This window comes from Protomyctophum bolini (genome assembly GCF_963924005.1).
Source record: "Protomyctophum bolini genome assembly, chromosome: 14".
Taxonomy (NCBI): domain Eukaryota; kingdom Metazoa; phylum Chordata; class Actinopteri; order Myctophiformes; family Myctophidae; genus Protomyctophum; species Protomyctophum bolini.
This window is the reverse complement of record NC_137875.1, coordinates 7,017,720-7,033,739: the sequence shown is the minus strand read 5'-3', so window position 1 is coordinate 7,033,739 and position 16,020 is coordinate 7,017,720. Positions and strand designations below refer to the sequence as shown.

Below are 16,020 nucleotides of genomic sequence, written 5' to 3'. Positions count from 1 at the left end.
AGTGAGGGCAAAGTAGAAAATGTTTTTTTTTTGAAAAACACAAATCTTCTCTTATGGCACAAAAAGTATTTCGAAATAGGGGTTGCAGCCGACAGTGAAAATGTGTGAGAACCATGGCTGGCTGTAGCATATTGTTAATATCTTTGCCTCATTATTCTGGCTTAGGCGTTGCTCATAATCCTTCCAGTTTGACAAAACTCTCTGAATCAGTATAATTCACAGTGTATTAATGCTATCCCCAATTATTCCCCGTCTAATGGCCGACCTCACAGCTTGCCCTTATCAGCCAGAGCAGATGGAACTTCTCTAGGCATGGTATATCCGCGTTACATCATGGCCACCCGTCATGAATCACCGGCAAAGATTGCAGAGTTTGTGAGTAGATTGCTCAGTGTTATTTTAGTATTGTAGGATCAGAGAGCCCCAGCGGGGGCTGATTTTATGTTAACCCATTTTGGACTGAGGTCGATTAAAAAAAGGCTTCTAAATCCTAATAGTTTTCTGAAAAACCCATGTTTCTATATGTCAGTTGTGCTCAACGGACCCCCATCTCAAAATATGTAGTTCCAGGGACCCCCCAGAAGCAAATATTTTAGTTAGAAATGTTCGCTCTGAAATATATATTCAATGATTTGCGCCTCATTTTAAAGATTTTTCAAAAATAGCAGAACTACAAGCTCGTAGCGCGCCACTGAGTGGCGCGCTATGAGCTTGTAGAGCTGCTATTTTTCAATAGCTAAAGCATGACATAATGCTAACACCAAAAGGGGTTCCCGCCCAAAATGGGTTAAACTACAATTGGATTAGCTGCTCTAACTGCATCATGTGGGCACAGCAGGAAAATTTGGGCAATCCAATTTGTGGGCAAACACTGAAGCGTCTTCTTTGATTGTCCCTAACCCTCGTCATGGAATGCCTCCCTGTTTCTACAACAGCTGCATACATCACATCCAGCTCGCAGAGAACAGTAGCAATTTCTGAAATAGCATGCACGGGAATTACTTACTGGGGAGACTGTCAGGCATACTTTATGAGATATCCACAACATGATAAATAATCTGGCTGCAGCATCTGTGATGAGATGCACCCAGAGGCTGCTGTACACAAAAATAAGTAGTACCACACACGCACACACACACACACACACACACACACACACACACACACACACACACACACACACACACACACACACACACACACACACACACACACACACACACACACACACACACACACACACACACACACACACACACACACACACACACACACACACACACACACACACACACACACACACACACACACACACACACACACACCAACTCACTCTGTTGGCTTAATGAGCGGGCTGCTTCCCAGACGAAAAGATTCCCTGTCTTCTGTGTGTGTTCCCTTTCTAAGAAGAAACTTTTCTGTAAGATCAAAACCTGTAACCAAGATTACAAGATGTCAGAAGATGTAATGAAAAGAACAAAGGCAGTCTTATCATTATGTACAATGAATGCATATTTACATACATGAAGAATATTGCATAGGCCTTGAACACCCCAGGGGTGCAGTGAAGCCAATAGTGTCTGAAGCCAGTAGGAAATCCTGACTTCCTGAAAGTTCATATAATGGCCTGTTGTGACGCTGTCATTGGGCCCAAAAAAACCCATAGCTCCATAGAGGTCCATGTATTTGGGCCCAACTTCACCTAGACTGTATTACCTCAATAAACATGGTCATGAATACTTTCTGCTTCCAGTCACTAGTTACTTTAAAGTCTCATTTATCATGTCATAATATTATTTTTGGAAAATTATGGTCCCATATATTTAAAAAATGACCATAAAGTCGAGTATGTTCTGAGGGGCGTGTGGCTACTTTTACAGTCTATGATCGGGATCCACCCCCCGCTCGAGTCAAACTGAAAAGGACTGACAGGCTTCATCTTACACCCATATCATCATCCATATCACCATATCATTTTTTACAGTCATGGTAGGTCAAACAAGGTGATGAAAAAGTGACAGCTAAAAGCATGTGACCGACGTGATATTGACACTGTCTGGCATGTGCAGTATTCCAAAGTGAACTATAATATATTAACATGAATGAAGAGATCACACTTACCAGTCAATTGTAATGGACGATCTAAACTACTGGAGAAACGGCGGTCCTCTACTGTCAATGCTGGACATGAATTATCTGCAAAACAGAGACATTATGTTTGAATGACAATGCAGTAGAACCTAGGGCTTTCACTTCTAGTGATTTGTATGTGTGTGTGTGTGTGTGTGTGTGTGTGTGTGTGTGTGTGTGTGTGTGTGTGTGTGTGTGTGTGTGTGTGTGTGTGTGTGTGTGTGTGTGTGTGTGTGATAAAGACAGAATGCTTTCTCACATTTCCTCTTGAGCCACACATGTTTAATTGTTTTTCATTTTCTGTTTGGCATAACCTCCTTTCATACTCAGCATTCCCACATGTCAGTATTCAGTCATTATCAAACAGTTTGCTAACTATGCATGCCGGCTAAGTTAGCAGTCAGTTGATCTTGACTTGTTCAATTGGTTGGTCAAACATACTTTTATTCCTTTTAAGTCCAACAGTTTAAGTTATCATTACTATGTTGTCAAACACCCACTACTCACACCCTCCTCATTTCCTGGTCAAAGTTACACAAAAGAGTCACCACTGAATCCACTGCTCCTTTTATAGGTGGAGGATTCAAATTGGGTTGCACCATGTTGCAGGGGTGCATGTGTCTGGCAATACATATTATTTAGTATGATTGCAACGAGACGGGTTGTTTAAAACCTGGTTTGTTAATTACTTTAGTATTGACAAGTATACTGTAAAGGTTGGGAAATGTTTTCTGTGTTACATGTTCACTACTACTAGATTTGTAAGTGAATGCTTTGGGGAAACCTGTCTCTAGACAGATGGTATGGGCCACTAGTCAGAGGCCTGAGTTTGAATTGATGTAGTCAGTCCATGGTGAGACATGGGGCACAATGCGGGAAGCTCTGCCCTAGGACAGTGTTAGGACTTGTAATGTCCAGACTGGGTGCTTGAATTTAAGCATGTGTTACGGACCACGGTCCTTTTGATTATTTGTTATTTGTTTAAGTATAATTATTATTTATGGTGGTCATTTTTAAGTTTGTTATTTTCATTTTTTTTGGAAGTTATATTTTATTTTTGTGAAAGATATTTTCACAAAAATATTTGAGGTTTTTATTTTGAACCTCAATTTTTGGAAACCTTTGAAGAAATAAATCTAAAAATAGATTTTTGGTATGTCATTTTTTTGTGCACCTAGCCCTCATCAAACGGACTCATTTACAGTGTGTGTGTGTGGGGGGTAGTTCCAGACCCACAGGAACGCACCCAGGGCGCCGGCCCGATCCCGGCTAGCCGCCCCGCGTCCGAAACGGTTGAGAAATGACAGAGTTACCGTGGGGGGGGGGGTCCCTCTACTGTACCCTCTACTGTACTGTACAGTCACTGTACTGTACTGGCACACCTGAAATCACTATATATACAGTTAATATGTGCATGTGTCTGGCAATACATACTATGTGCGTGTGTGTTAGGTTGCGCACAGGTGGTGAAAAACAACCATGCTGTTTTCGTGCTCAGACGCACTCACCCAGCCAGCCAGCCACCCACCCACCCACACACAAAGCTCCGTAAGGGAGTGGTTGCGCCACTCAAAAAATAATAATAACAAATAAACTTTTTTTTTTTAAGTTTTTTTTAATGATATTTGTTAAAAACTGTGTACATTGGTGACTATAGGGGGAGGGCATAGTGACACATTTGGTAGGATTTTGGTTTATTTGGGCGCCATCTTGCTGCCTACATGTAGGCTAGTAGGATGCTAGGCTTCTTGGCTGCCAGTCTGTAGTTCGTAGGTTTGCTTGTCATATCAGTGGTGCTGGTGTGTACACTGTCACTGCAGTACACCATCTTCCATCTCTCTACTATCTTTGACTCTGGATCGACGGTATTATTATTATTCATTAAAATGTTCGGGTGTTCTGATCTCATAGCCACCTCTCCCCTCCCCTCCCCTCACGTCAAAACAGTTCTCAATGTTTACATCTTACTTGACGAGACGACATGTGGACATATCCTTATGGAACCAGGGAGAGGGGGAAAAAACACCACGAGAGTGACGAGTGATCATCAGTCAAACATGTGTTCTCTCCGCAGTAAATAAATAATCTGTCTGTATGCGATCTGACCATTATTATTTTGATTACACCGTCATGCTCGTTTGAGGACAGGTAGAGAGCAGCAGAGCATACATGTGTTTGGGAATGTTGCTGAAGGTTATGTTATTTTGTCAGCAGACACACAAATCAAAGTAACCAGACAGCGTGTATTGAATTATTTGATATCTCCGTCAGTCTACAATGGAAGCATCATTCTGACGACCCGCAGTGGAATGGACAAGTTAGGGTATTAAAACAGACAGGGCAGCTACTGTTGTACGGTTCAAGCCAAGGTTATGTTATGTCATTTGACACCCAAACCATACAGTGTTTATTTAATTTCATATCTACAATGGTATATGTCTCTACAGTGAGGCTGAAAATGTAACCTCGCAGCCTACTGGCCTACTGGTAGGCAGGAAAATGGCAACCAGAATAACCCAGTCTAGCTGATCTTGAGGCCTACAAAAACTTTCTTATCAACTAGTCAACTAGCACCAACAAGGTCGACTAGTGGATGTACTAGTCGACTAGTTGAATAGTCGAATAGTTGCTTAAAGCCCTAGTAGAACCACACTACATCAACAACCTTCTGAAATGACAAACTGTCCAAGAAGAACTATGAACAAATAAATCACAAAATCAATTGATTGTGCAATTCCACTGCAATACGGTTTCTAAAGTTACAGTAAACCCTATACTACGTACTTCGTACGACCAGCACAAATGGCCAATCTGCATGTCACCTTTTGAAGACATTCTTTTGTCAAATCTCCCCTGATATCTCCCCATAATAACATGCCCAAAATAAATAGCAACCCCAGGTTGAAAGTGGTGAACAGAATACCTTTGAATGACAAATCACAAGCAGTGAGCTGTTCGTGTTCATCTTCATTGAGTGGACTGAATGTCCAGATTAGCAGGTTTTTGGAGCCGTTTGTGGTTGATGGTTGTAATACTTTTTGTTGTACTGTATATCCATGCCAATGTTTGTGCTATACTGTACATACATAGTGAATAATCACAGATACTTATTATTCCACACGCTACAGTAATGTTATGCTTTTCCAGCACAACTATTTTTACTCAAAATGTAGTCCAGCCTATTAATCCTCGCCACACAGATCTATGCTACCACTGCTGTTGTGCTCTATTGGTTGACCTGCCAGTGAGGAGCCCCCACTGAGAGGACAGTGCGCCTTGGTCCTATTCCTCCCGTTCAACGCACCCTACTGACAGGAGCCCGCCAACACACCGACTAGGATCACACTCCCCATCCGGCTTCGCTGGCCCAAACACGGCCCAATTGAGTTTATATCGACGCTTACCCCAAACCGGAATGCACTGCGGTGGATTGGAACCCCTACTCTCTGCGTGGTGGACAGGTAATTTATCCCTGCAACACCTGAGCGCTTCAGAATGTAAAGTTATTAGCTAATGTTAGTTAGGGCGGGGCAGAGGTGGGTCTAGGTATGTGCAGATATGCCTGATGTGACACATCTTAAGCCCTAACCAGAGGGACTGCAACTCCTTGCAACTGTTGTTCCATTGTTCCCAGTGGGAGTTGCAAGGAGTTGCATTGGTGTGGTTTCTTTTGTTGCAAGGAGTTGCGAGCTGGTGTGGTTTTGGCCTTAGGATTTAGAATAGTGGTTCTCAAAAATATCAGATAAACAAGCTCGCAGTGTGTCACTCGTCCTCCCGGCAGGTGAGCCAGTAGGAGACAACACACATAAATGTGTGTGGGGAGGAATCAACTGGCATAACGACTAAATTGGGGAGAAAGGGCCAAACGGGGCTAAAAAGCAAAACGAACAAAAAGCGAAAATAAATAAAGAACCGAAAACAGACAAAGATTGTTTGCTCATGACATTAACGATTATTTTACATTACATGTCTGTGCACTTGTCATGTTTCAATCATTAACATCAGGAGCTGCTTAAAGAAACGCTATAACTGGTTATCCCCTGGGCAGCCATTCCTGAACGCAGCTGTTTTAGCACGTGGGTTTGAAGATGGCATGAATTTGACGCATCAAACATGACCATTTAAACCCTATATAGCCTACTTATTCTACTCCATATATCTCTTCGCTGAAAATTGCCGATCTACAAGCTCACAACATGTTTCATGATCGGCTATTTTCCCCAGAATGTTTTCCTATTTTTGCCGAATTTTCACCTACTGTACTTCTAACACGCCCAGAATAGGGATGCGACGGTTCGTGTGGTTAAGCAGAGAGACTGCTGATTCATATTTTATGAGTGACACACACCCTTACCTAGAATACTGAGTGCAAGCCAAATAGCATGAATGTCATTTGCAAGCCGTGACCAGCTCTTGGTTTGCATTTGAGCCAACTGACTGAGTGGCTTATGTTGCCGCGTGGCCTGGTCACAGCTAATAAACAGCATGACATTTCTTTTGTTTTTTTAATAAATACCTGCAAATACGTTTTGTTTCTGGTTGTTGCACCCAGACACATATTCAATGTAAATCACACCTCTGTATCTCATCCTTGATTTGCTATAAATAAATAAATATTTTTTTTCTCTTTTTTTCAGGTTTTATAGCTGGGCTGATGAGATTGCTTTCCAGTGCAGGTTTCAAGGAGCTCATTTCAATTCACTACATAAACAGCACAAGTGAAGAAAGAAAGACATTCGGTGCGTTAGAACTATGGTCTGCTCCTTTTCCCACTGTTTCATAAGGAGAGTAAAACAGACCTTTTGCAATCACATTTGGGTAGATTAATATAATACATATGTAAAGCTTCAAACTGGGGATATTAATTTGGTTTAAGATGCAAGCTTAGTAGGCCTTAACCCATTCTGACCTGAGATCAGATTCATAAGAGGTTTCCACTGGACACACACTGGTCTGATGAACCCATTCTGACCTGAGATCAGATTCTAAAAAATGTCAGTTGTTCTTCGATTTTTCTAAAAATAGCAGACCTACAAGCTCGTAGCGCGCCACTCGGTGGCGCGCTATGAGCTTGTAGATCTTCTATTTTTCAATATGCTAAAGCATGACATGATGCTAACACCAAAATGGGTTCCCGTTCAGAATGGGTTAAGGTTATGTTGAATGATGAATTATAGTTCCTGTAAAAGCATACCGGTATAAGTGAAATACCTTATTTGTAGAGGAATCTGGATTGTTGAAATATGCCCTGAATGTACTGGATAGGGTCTCGTGTTTGACAAAATGTTTAGCTAGAACCTTGAGTGATTCTCTTCTCAAACGTTTCTGTATCAGGGCCCACATGGAAATCTCAAAAGCGTTTGTGGCCACCCCATCTGACCACACAAGTTAAGTGGTCAGATTGATGGGCTGCGCGTAGAGAATGTTTATTTTATTGATCAATCAAGTAATTGTGTTCCAGCTTGGAACAATGGAACTAACACAGTAGAATACTTCTTCCTATTTAGCACAATTAGCAGTATCACAATGAAAACTCACTTTTCAAGATAAAAAACAAACGAAAAACAATAGATGCATACTTTGCATGCATAAAGTGAGTGTCAAATCGAGTGGCAAAATGAGTTTAACATTGTTTAATGTCGTTTAATCCAAACCGATAGGACTTTTCATTTTCTGTTTGGATATATGGGCTGTCAAGGCCAGGAAATAGAGGTTTATAGAGGGTATATGCACATGCATAAAGTGAGTGGCAAAGTGAGTTCAACGTCATTAACGTTGTTCAATGCAATCAGAAAGGACTTATGTCATGTTTAATGGATGTATGTCAAGGCCAGAAAGTAGTTTTTTGCCACTTAGTAGGCGTTCCCGCATAACTTCCAGGTATGATGATGATGTCACGCGCATACCCTCGTTGAGAGCCATTATGTAATGTTACTTTTAGCCAATTCTTTCTTTCTTTTGTCTTACTTTGACTTTGCCTGTACTGCTTTTTTTGAGAGTTTAACTTAACTCCCCAAAGTCAAGCTGCTCGGGAGTCCAGTCTGCTCAGAATAGACTAATCAGTGTCATAGTGGGTTCGGGCCCTCTGTCACACACCCGCACAGCAGAAGCCAATTCCAGGGTCACTCACTCAGTGTAGGCTGTCCAAGGCTCATACCATTATTCATGATGAGGTGTCATATATTCACATGTTTGAGCGGTGCCTCCACTCCAATACGCTGCTTCTGTCTGTCTGTCTGTCTGTCTGTCTGTCTGTCTGCAGGGACCCCCACACGGTACAGTAGCACCGCTCACTTCACAAAGGTGTGATTTTAACTATATATGTTTTTCAAATCAGCCATGATTTGTGGGTTATCTGCACACCCTGTTCTGTACACGTTACCATAATCATATACAGTGCGCGTCTCCCTCTAAAACAAAACACAAAAGTATACAGTGACAGAAAATATGGTGACAGCAAAAATACATACCTGTTCTGTCATTCACTGTCATTCCAAAAGTGCAGGGAATGGAATTCAGAGTCCAAAGGAAGGCAGTCCATCGTAGCAAGTTACTCATGTCTTGTCTGGCTCTAGAAAGCAGGCTCCCTGCAAACCTGTACACAAATACAAGAAATGCACACAGATCTTAAGCACAATAGAGCAAAGAGTACATCTGATTAAATTAAAAGATAGCCAAACATTTAGCCAGATTGACAACTGAAACAAATGCATCAAACTCGTTTAATCTCACAATCTTTCGGCATAGAATGGATAGCTCTAGGGTACATTTCAACCTTATCTAAGCCAAGATGCCATTTGGGCAATTAAACCGTCTATGTGCTTCAAGCACGTCATTATTCAGAGAAACCTGTACAATATATACAGACAAGGTCACAAGCAGTCGGATGATGAGTAGCCTACTCCCCAGGCCTCCAGGGCACCTCGTCTTTAGCTTAATTGCAATGACACCTTGTGAAAAATCCAATCTCACCTCATCCCAAATATAATCAATAAAGATTTACTTTACAGAGAAACAGAATTACTCCCATAGTTCACTCCATTACTCTCATAGTTCACTCCATGTACACCAAGTGTAAAAGTATTACCCTCCTAATATTGAGTTGCACTTCAGTCTAGTCTCTACTGACTCTCTCATAATATGAGGCTTTATACCTGTCCTACGCTGACATTGGACATGTCTAAAGCATGTTTTATGGGCCCTTGTCAGGCAACCCTGAATTTTGAACCGACATATTACACCTGCTTAGTTTGCTTTGCCATTTATACATTTTAGTTTTGTCCATTGGACATTATGTCCAATGGACATAATGTATAATACAAGTTGTTATTTTTCCACAATCAGTATTTTAAGCCCCCCAATTTGTAATTGTAAGAAAACACCTGCAGCTATATTGATAAATATAAATTAAATAACTTCTTTCAACCATTCCATATTGTATCTATATATACAAGTGAAAAGGTGTACCCATACTCATTCTTCATGCTCTATCTCCGACCGAACCACACTTTCACCACACATCTCTATATGCAAAATAAATTCGGCACGCTCCCCGAACTGACATAGCCTATTTTTTAGCCGTTCAAGTGTCTCATTTGCTCGGCAAATATTACTTTTATGAAAATCATGATCGAGCCAGCAGATAAACGGGTGCCACAACACGCCGAGAAACAAGGAATTTAACCACGCTACTTGCATACACTGCAACTCGCTTACAATTCGCAAACCTGGCAACACCCTGCCTCATACGTCACCAGCTCTGTTCTGTCCGTTTTTGATGGGCGAGTGGACATTTAATGCAAATAAATTAATTATAGGTCCAGCAAGCAAATCATGATGGTCTGTTTGTGCTCAATAGGTCACAATAACATTCCGAAATTAGGTGTTGGGCTTTGTATGACATTTTCCCCAGTAGTAGTTGCATAATCTATCTCAGCTTTGGCTTGATAGCACACATGCTAACAGTGGTGAACACAACGTTAGCAGCATTTGATGACAGGTTGCCATAGCAGCGTACAGTGTGCGCAGACCTAACGTCAGTTGTTTACCACAGAAACACACAATGTAACATTATAAACTCATGTAACCTTGCGTGTCTTGATTGCCCCTTTTTTATTTGACCAAGACAGACCATGCTAACGGTGTTAGCGCGTTAGCATCACACAGCTTATGACAATCCAAACGTTTTTAATGTGAGATGTTCTGGTGAGTTGGTGATCACAGAGGATTTTAATGCAAATAAATTAATTATAGGTCCAGCAAGCAAATCATGGTCTGTTTGTGCTCAATAGGTCACAATAACATTCCGAAATTAGGTGTTGTGCTTTCTATGACATTTTGGCCAGTAGTACTTTCATATCTGTCTCAGCTTTGGCTTGATGATAGCACATGCTAACAGTGGTGAACACAACGTTAGCAGCATTTGATGACAGGTTGCCATAGCAGCGTACAGTGTGCGCAGACCTAACGTCAGTTGTTTACCACAAAAACACACGATGTAACTTTATAAACTCATGTAACCTAACCTTGCGTGTCTTGATTGCCCGTTTTTTAAGACACACCATGCTAACGGTGTTAGCGCGTTAGCATCACACAGCTTATGACAATCCAAACGTTTTTAATGTGAGATGTTCTGGTGAGTTGCTGATCACAGAGGATTGTGTATTATATCAACCTGGGATTTTATAATAGGCTATAAATTGCATTTTACATTTATTTTTGTCTCATGAAAAGCGTTAATGACCTGACAATGACAAAACAATTATCTTATTTCAATTGAAGTGAAAAACCATTTATTTTATTTCAATTTAAGTTCGTTAGCATCACACAGCTTACAGGCTCAGTGTTGCATGTAGAATACTTTCAAACATGACAATCCAAACGTTTTTAATGAGAGATGTTCTGGTGAGTTGGTGATCACAGAGGATTGTGTATTCTATCAACCTGGGATTTTATAATAGGCTATACATTGCATTTCACATTTATTTTTGACTCATGAAAAGCGTTAATGACCTGACAATGAAAAACCATTTCTTTTATTTCAATTGAAGTTTGCTTTGGACCAACACAACTACACACACTACAACTCGCTTTTCCAATAACCCATCCGTTACTACAGTGGCGGAACAACATTGGGCCGGGCCGGGGGGTGAGACAGCACGACCGGGCCTCAACGAACCTGACTCCCAACAGCGTCCCCCCCCCCCCCCCCAAACGGGGAAAAAATAATTTATGCTAACAGTTGCTGCTAATTTGAGCAGGCGTACATGAACGAGAGAGGAGTTATATGTGTGAGGAGCTGATCACAGTCACAGATAGAGAGGAAAAGTGTTATATTTTGCCTATTATTTCTGCTATATATTATTGATCGCGTCTGTGTCTGTCTGTGACATTGCGCAGCAGTGCACACACACGAGAGAGAGAGATAGAGAGAGAGAGAGAGACGTAGAGAGAGAGAGGTGCTGCGTGTTAAAAAAAAATAGGCTACTACTCATCTTTGTGTTCTGTTTCAACAATATTGGACAAAGTTTGAGCCACAAACACATTGCTCTCTCTCTCTCTTCTCCTTTTCTATAAATTAAATAGGCCTATTCATGATTCTGCTTATAGAGAAGTAGCCTATGTTAGTTTGTTTTATGGACTTGAGAGCTACTTTCAAATCCCTTTCTCACAATCTACAACACAACGTTATCATTGTCATTGTGCTATAATAATAACTAATAACCCATCCGATGTGGAGTCAACTCCCGCCATTTCCTTCTTCCCATAGTGCGTGGCGAAGTAACTCTGGGATTGAGTGGCCGCGTAGCGGCCACGAAATTCTAGTAATGTATATTCTATATTCACTGTAACAAGTCACCATGGAGAGTTTTAGAAGACAGAGTCATCTGTATACCAACACTATCGCAGTAGTTTGTTCCGTTTTACTCAAGCAATGGCTCTGTAGCGGGTGCAATTCCTGCCTTCATCCTTGTCCATCATTCTTTTATAAGTAAACATTTATGCTAATCCCCAACATTTGTATTCTATTCTCATGATGGCTTCCTTTCCCGTGGGAGCAATGGATTCCAAGAATCACAATTCCCTGGTCCGCAAGTCTCAATCCTTTGTACAATGAATTGAAAAGCATGGCAATTCATACAATTCTCACTCACCATGTTCTGAACCTATACGAGAATGTTTGTGGGAGATTCTGAAAATAGTTTGTGGCACCGGCTTTACGATCATAAAGGCTTTACATAACTCCATTTCTAATGGAGAAATGGTGTCACTCTCTCAATGGCATCTTAGAGACACTAGTAAACTCCATGCCATGCCCTATTAAAACTTAATTTTAATTTTTAACAACTTGTAGCGTGGCAACACTCCATTTGCCCACCACTTCTTCATACATTATAGGATGCCATCTCTCATGTAGTGGTAAACCAGATTGTTTGATCCCTTCCCTTCCGCAGGACGGAATTTTGTACATCAGCTAATAATTCTTCCAGGTGGACCACAGAAATGAAACCTGAGACAGTTAGCTACAAGAAGAAGATGACCTCTTTTATCATTAGACCACCTTGCTATCCTAAGTTTGTTGATTGATTATGTGGACTGTTGTGTTTCAGAGACCAGACAAGTTTTAGAGCAGGGTTTCATCGCATATAAATAACCAATTATTGATGTCTTTAGTATCATTCAAATTAAGACAATATTGATATTGTTTACCTACTTATGCCTGTAGCCAAACTTTGGGCATGGGCTGACTATATTGTGGAAACAAAGAAAAGCTTTGCAGTCAAGCTGACTGTTTGTTTTAAATACTAAAAATGTATAATAATTCTAATCAGTGAAATGTTATTAGACAATGAGTTGTATAAGTATATTATTATTAATGTGAATAATGTTTTGAACAAAGCAAAACATTAAAGCTCTATAATATGTACTGTACACAGTACAGTACAGTAATAATAATCACTGCTATAGTGTTGCAGTCCCGCCCCCATTCATGACGACGAGCGACCCAGAAGAGAATGTCCCATTCATTTTTCCTATAGACGAAAAAATAAACAAATAAAGTGTTCGGCCCAAAATAATGTGTTTATTGTCATGAGTTACTTGTCACCATCCGAGTTGGCTTTGTTCGAGGCTTACAGGTCTTTAAATAAATACTTTCTGAAACGTCTAATGGGGTTAGGGTTAGGGTCTCTCGTCAGGGTTGGGACTGCGACGTTCTATAGAGTGTTTGTTCAGTAGTAGGGGTCTCCCCACCTCTCCAGCACTTTAGTAAACTATCTCAAAATAAAATACACTTTCAGCGGGGCTGACGATTTCATCCAATCAAGAGCTGGAACTCATCTATCAGCCTATGTACATGTTAGTGTTCCAGTTATGTGCTCAGTTTTTGAGTGGTGCAACCACTCCAAGGAACAGCAATGTCCGTGTCCGCCTATGTGACGTTAACCCACCGGTCCACCCCCATGCACCTATGTTACTATGAGCACGAGTATGACTATTAGTACCAGTAGGGGCGCTGTTTGCCAGAAACAGAGAGAGAGACAGTGCAGCACTGTTGCCTGCTAATGAGAGAGAGAGAGCGAGAGAGAGAGAGAGAGAGAGAGAGAGAGGAGGGGGGGAGAGGGGAGTTGCACCATTCAGTTCACACAGGTGTGATTCTTTCTGAGCACATTACTTTTTCTTTTTCTTTTGTTTCATCACTTCCAACTTCACTTCTTTATCCTGGCTGCATTCTGTATAAGTTCTCTCTCCTGACTGGATGAAATTGGTATCCTGACCTGAAGACATATTTTATGTTTACTAAATAGCTGGAGAGATGGGGAGACCCAACAAACAACTCTAGCAATTATGATACTTAGGAGAATATACTGTCGAGCTATTTTAACACTTACTTTAACAACAACAAAAATCACAGTGCGTAAAATCAGTTTGATCTGACTGATTTAATAGTACCTCAGGCAACTAATGGAATCAATGTCCTGCTATGCAATAAAACAAATCCCAATTAGCCTAAGAAGCAATCCATTTGATTACTTTGCCACACTGTAAATCACACTATTAGCATAAGGTAATGTAGTATCCTTGACCTCTACAGATCATGGCAATGCAGCAAGATATTGCCGATATGAGCAGTTTGATCAACTAAGACCAACAGTAAACTATTAGTTTTCATGATCATGACACTCTCTTTTACTAGTGTCCCTGCAGATCATTTCTCCATTATAATATATAATTAAAAACAAAAATAATAATAGCCTAATGAGCCTAACAAGTGAAAAGACCAAATCTCACACCACACACACACTTTACGAAACAACACAACTGTGTTGATTAAGCAAGCACAATACACTAGCATCCCACCACCACCACCACAGTATACCATTCATGCAACACCAGAGAAGCAGGGGCCGGGCCGCCCTATATGAAGATTACCTCAAAACAGTGTCAGTGACCCCCCCCCACCCCATGTGATATTTCACCTCAAGAGGTTGCATAGCTGGCTGCCACTATCATCGCCATGTCATCTTCTGAGAATGTGTGGTTTTGATGCCGACATTGATACAGTCTATACAACAGTGGTTCTCAAAGTGGGACCCACAGGGACCCCCAGTGGTCCTTGAGGGGGTTCCAGAGGGGTCCCCCAGCTAATTGACTGATATTTAGGAACTGAATGGACCCTTTGACAGGTCTGCAACTCTGAGAATGTTCACATGGAACCAAATGGACCCATGTTGTTCCATCTGTACACCCTCTCAGAGTTATTGGAGGGGTCCATGTCCGTAATGAATTCAAAACTGGGGGGTCCTTAAAATTAAAAAGCTTTTGAACGATAAATATTAAATGGTATATTGAGTAGCCCATATTTCTGATGTTGTAACAGCAACAAGCAGGCAACACATTTTGTATTCAACCTCCATGTCGTGTTTGAGCAGTAAAGGCATATAAGGCACAGTATTTTGATCTCATTCATAATCATAAGTCATAATCAACTTCAGTCATGCAGTGAACAGGCAGCTGTACTTTTCTAAACTGATAGAACAGCATGAAGTTTCCACCTTGCATGCGCTGCTACAGTTACAATGAGCGGCCGCTGATTGGCTGAACGGTTTCATTTTTTAATAATTATTTTATCAAGTGATTAAGATATTTTTGTCTTCCATGTGTTCCCTAAAATGTCACTACCGCCTGCTAACGCTAATTAAATGTTTAACCGTACACACAGGAACATGCATGATAAATCTATTAGGCTGCGCCTGCGTGTGTCCCGTGGCAAGTTAGAAAGCTTAGGAATCGGTCGGTGCGTAAAAGCCACTTTTGTGCCAAACAGCAAAAGAAAAGGTAGCCGGGGAGGTGGATTAACCGGGGTGAACATGCAGATCGTTCATTTTAACAGACGCGCTTTCTTTATTGTGTTATTTTTTATGTATTTTTTATTTGTGTTAAGAGTATAAATTGATTCGGCTTTAAGCAGCGGTATTTACTTACTGTTGTAGAGAAAGTTTTCCCCCTCTAGAGCTAAAACAACCAAGTAAACAAACAGCGGAGAGGCATATTAATCCATATGATTACGATCAGTTTACAGTAAATCCCGGTGCCAAGACTTGGAAATAAAAGTCACAGTGGTGGTGATCGCCTGCTAGATCGCGGTCCTTATTAGTCGCACTGAAATGACCCACCCACTCTGTCATTATTACTAAAATGTATTGACACAGACTCCTCTGCAAACAGCATGGATAAGATAGTCAGATACACATCGCAACCCCTCACGTAGAGGGGGTGGGGGGAGCGAAAAGCCCAGCAGAGTTTCAGGCACACTTGCTCCCTACTTATTAAAACCACGTGCGCAAAGTAAATAGCTCTTGCCTCTTGCCACGCTTGCGTTCTTATCAA

General features: G+C 41.1%; 1 protein-coding gene across 1 annotated transcript in view; it reads right to left on the bottom strand.

Moving 5' to 3' along the window:
* LOC308328714 (uncharacterized protein) overlaps positions 1-15,808 on the bottom strand; it is a 222,889-nt gene extending 207,081 nt beyond the window's left edge. Inside the window, exons 1-4 of the mRNA XM_080782807.1 lie at positions 15,616-15,808; positions 8,601-8,725; positions 2,122-2,196; positions 1,334-1,433 (exon numbers count right to left, since the gene is read on the bottom strand). Coding sequence (XP_080638933.1) covers positions 1,334-1,433; positions 2,122-2,196; positions 8,601-8,688 — 263 coding nt within the window. The 5' untranslated portion in view covers positions 8,689-8,725; positions 15,616-15,808. The remainder of the gene's footprint in view (positions 1-1,333; positions 1,434-2,121; positions 2,197-8,600; positions 8,726-15,615) is intronic.
* Positions 15,809-16,020: the final 212 nt, after the last annotated feature.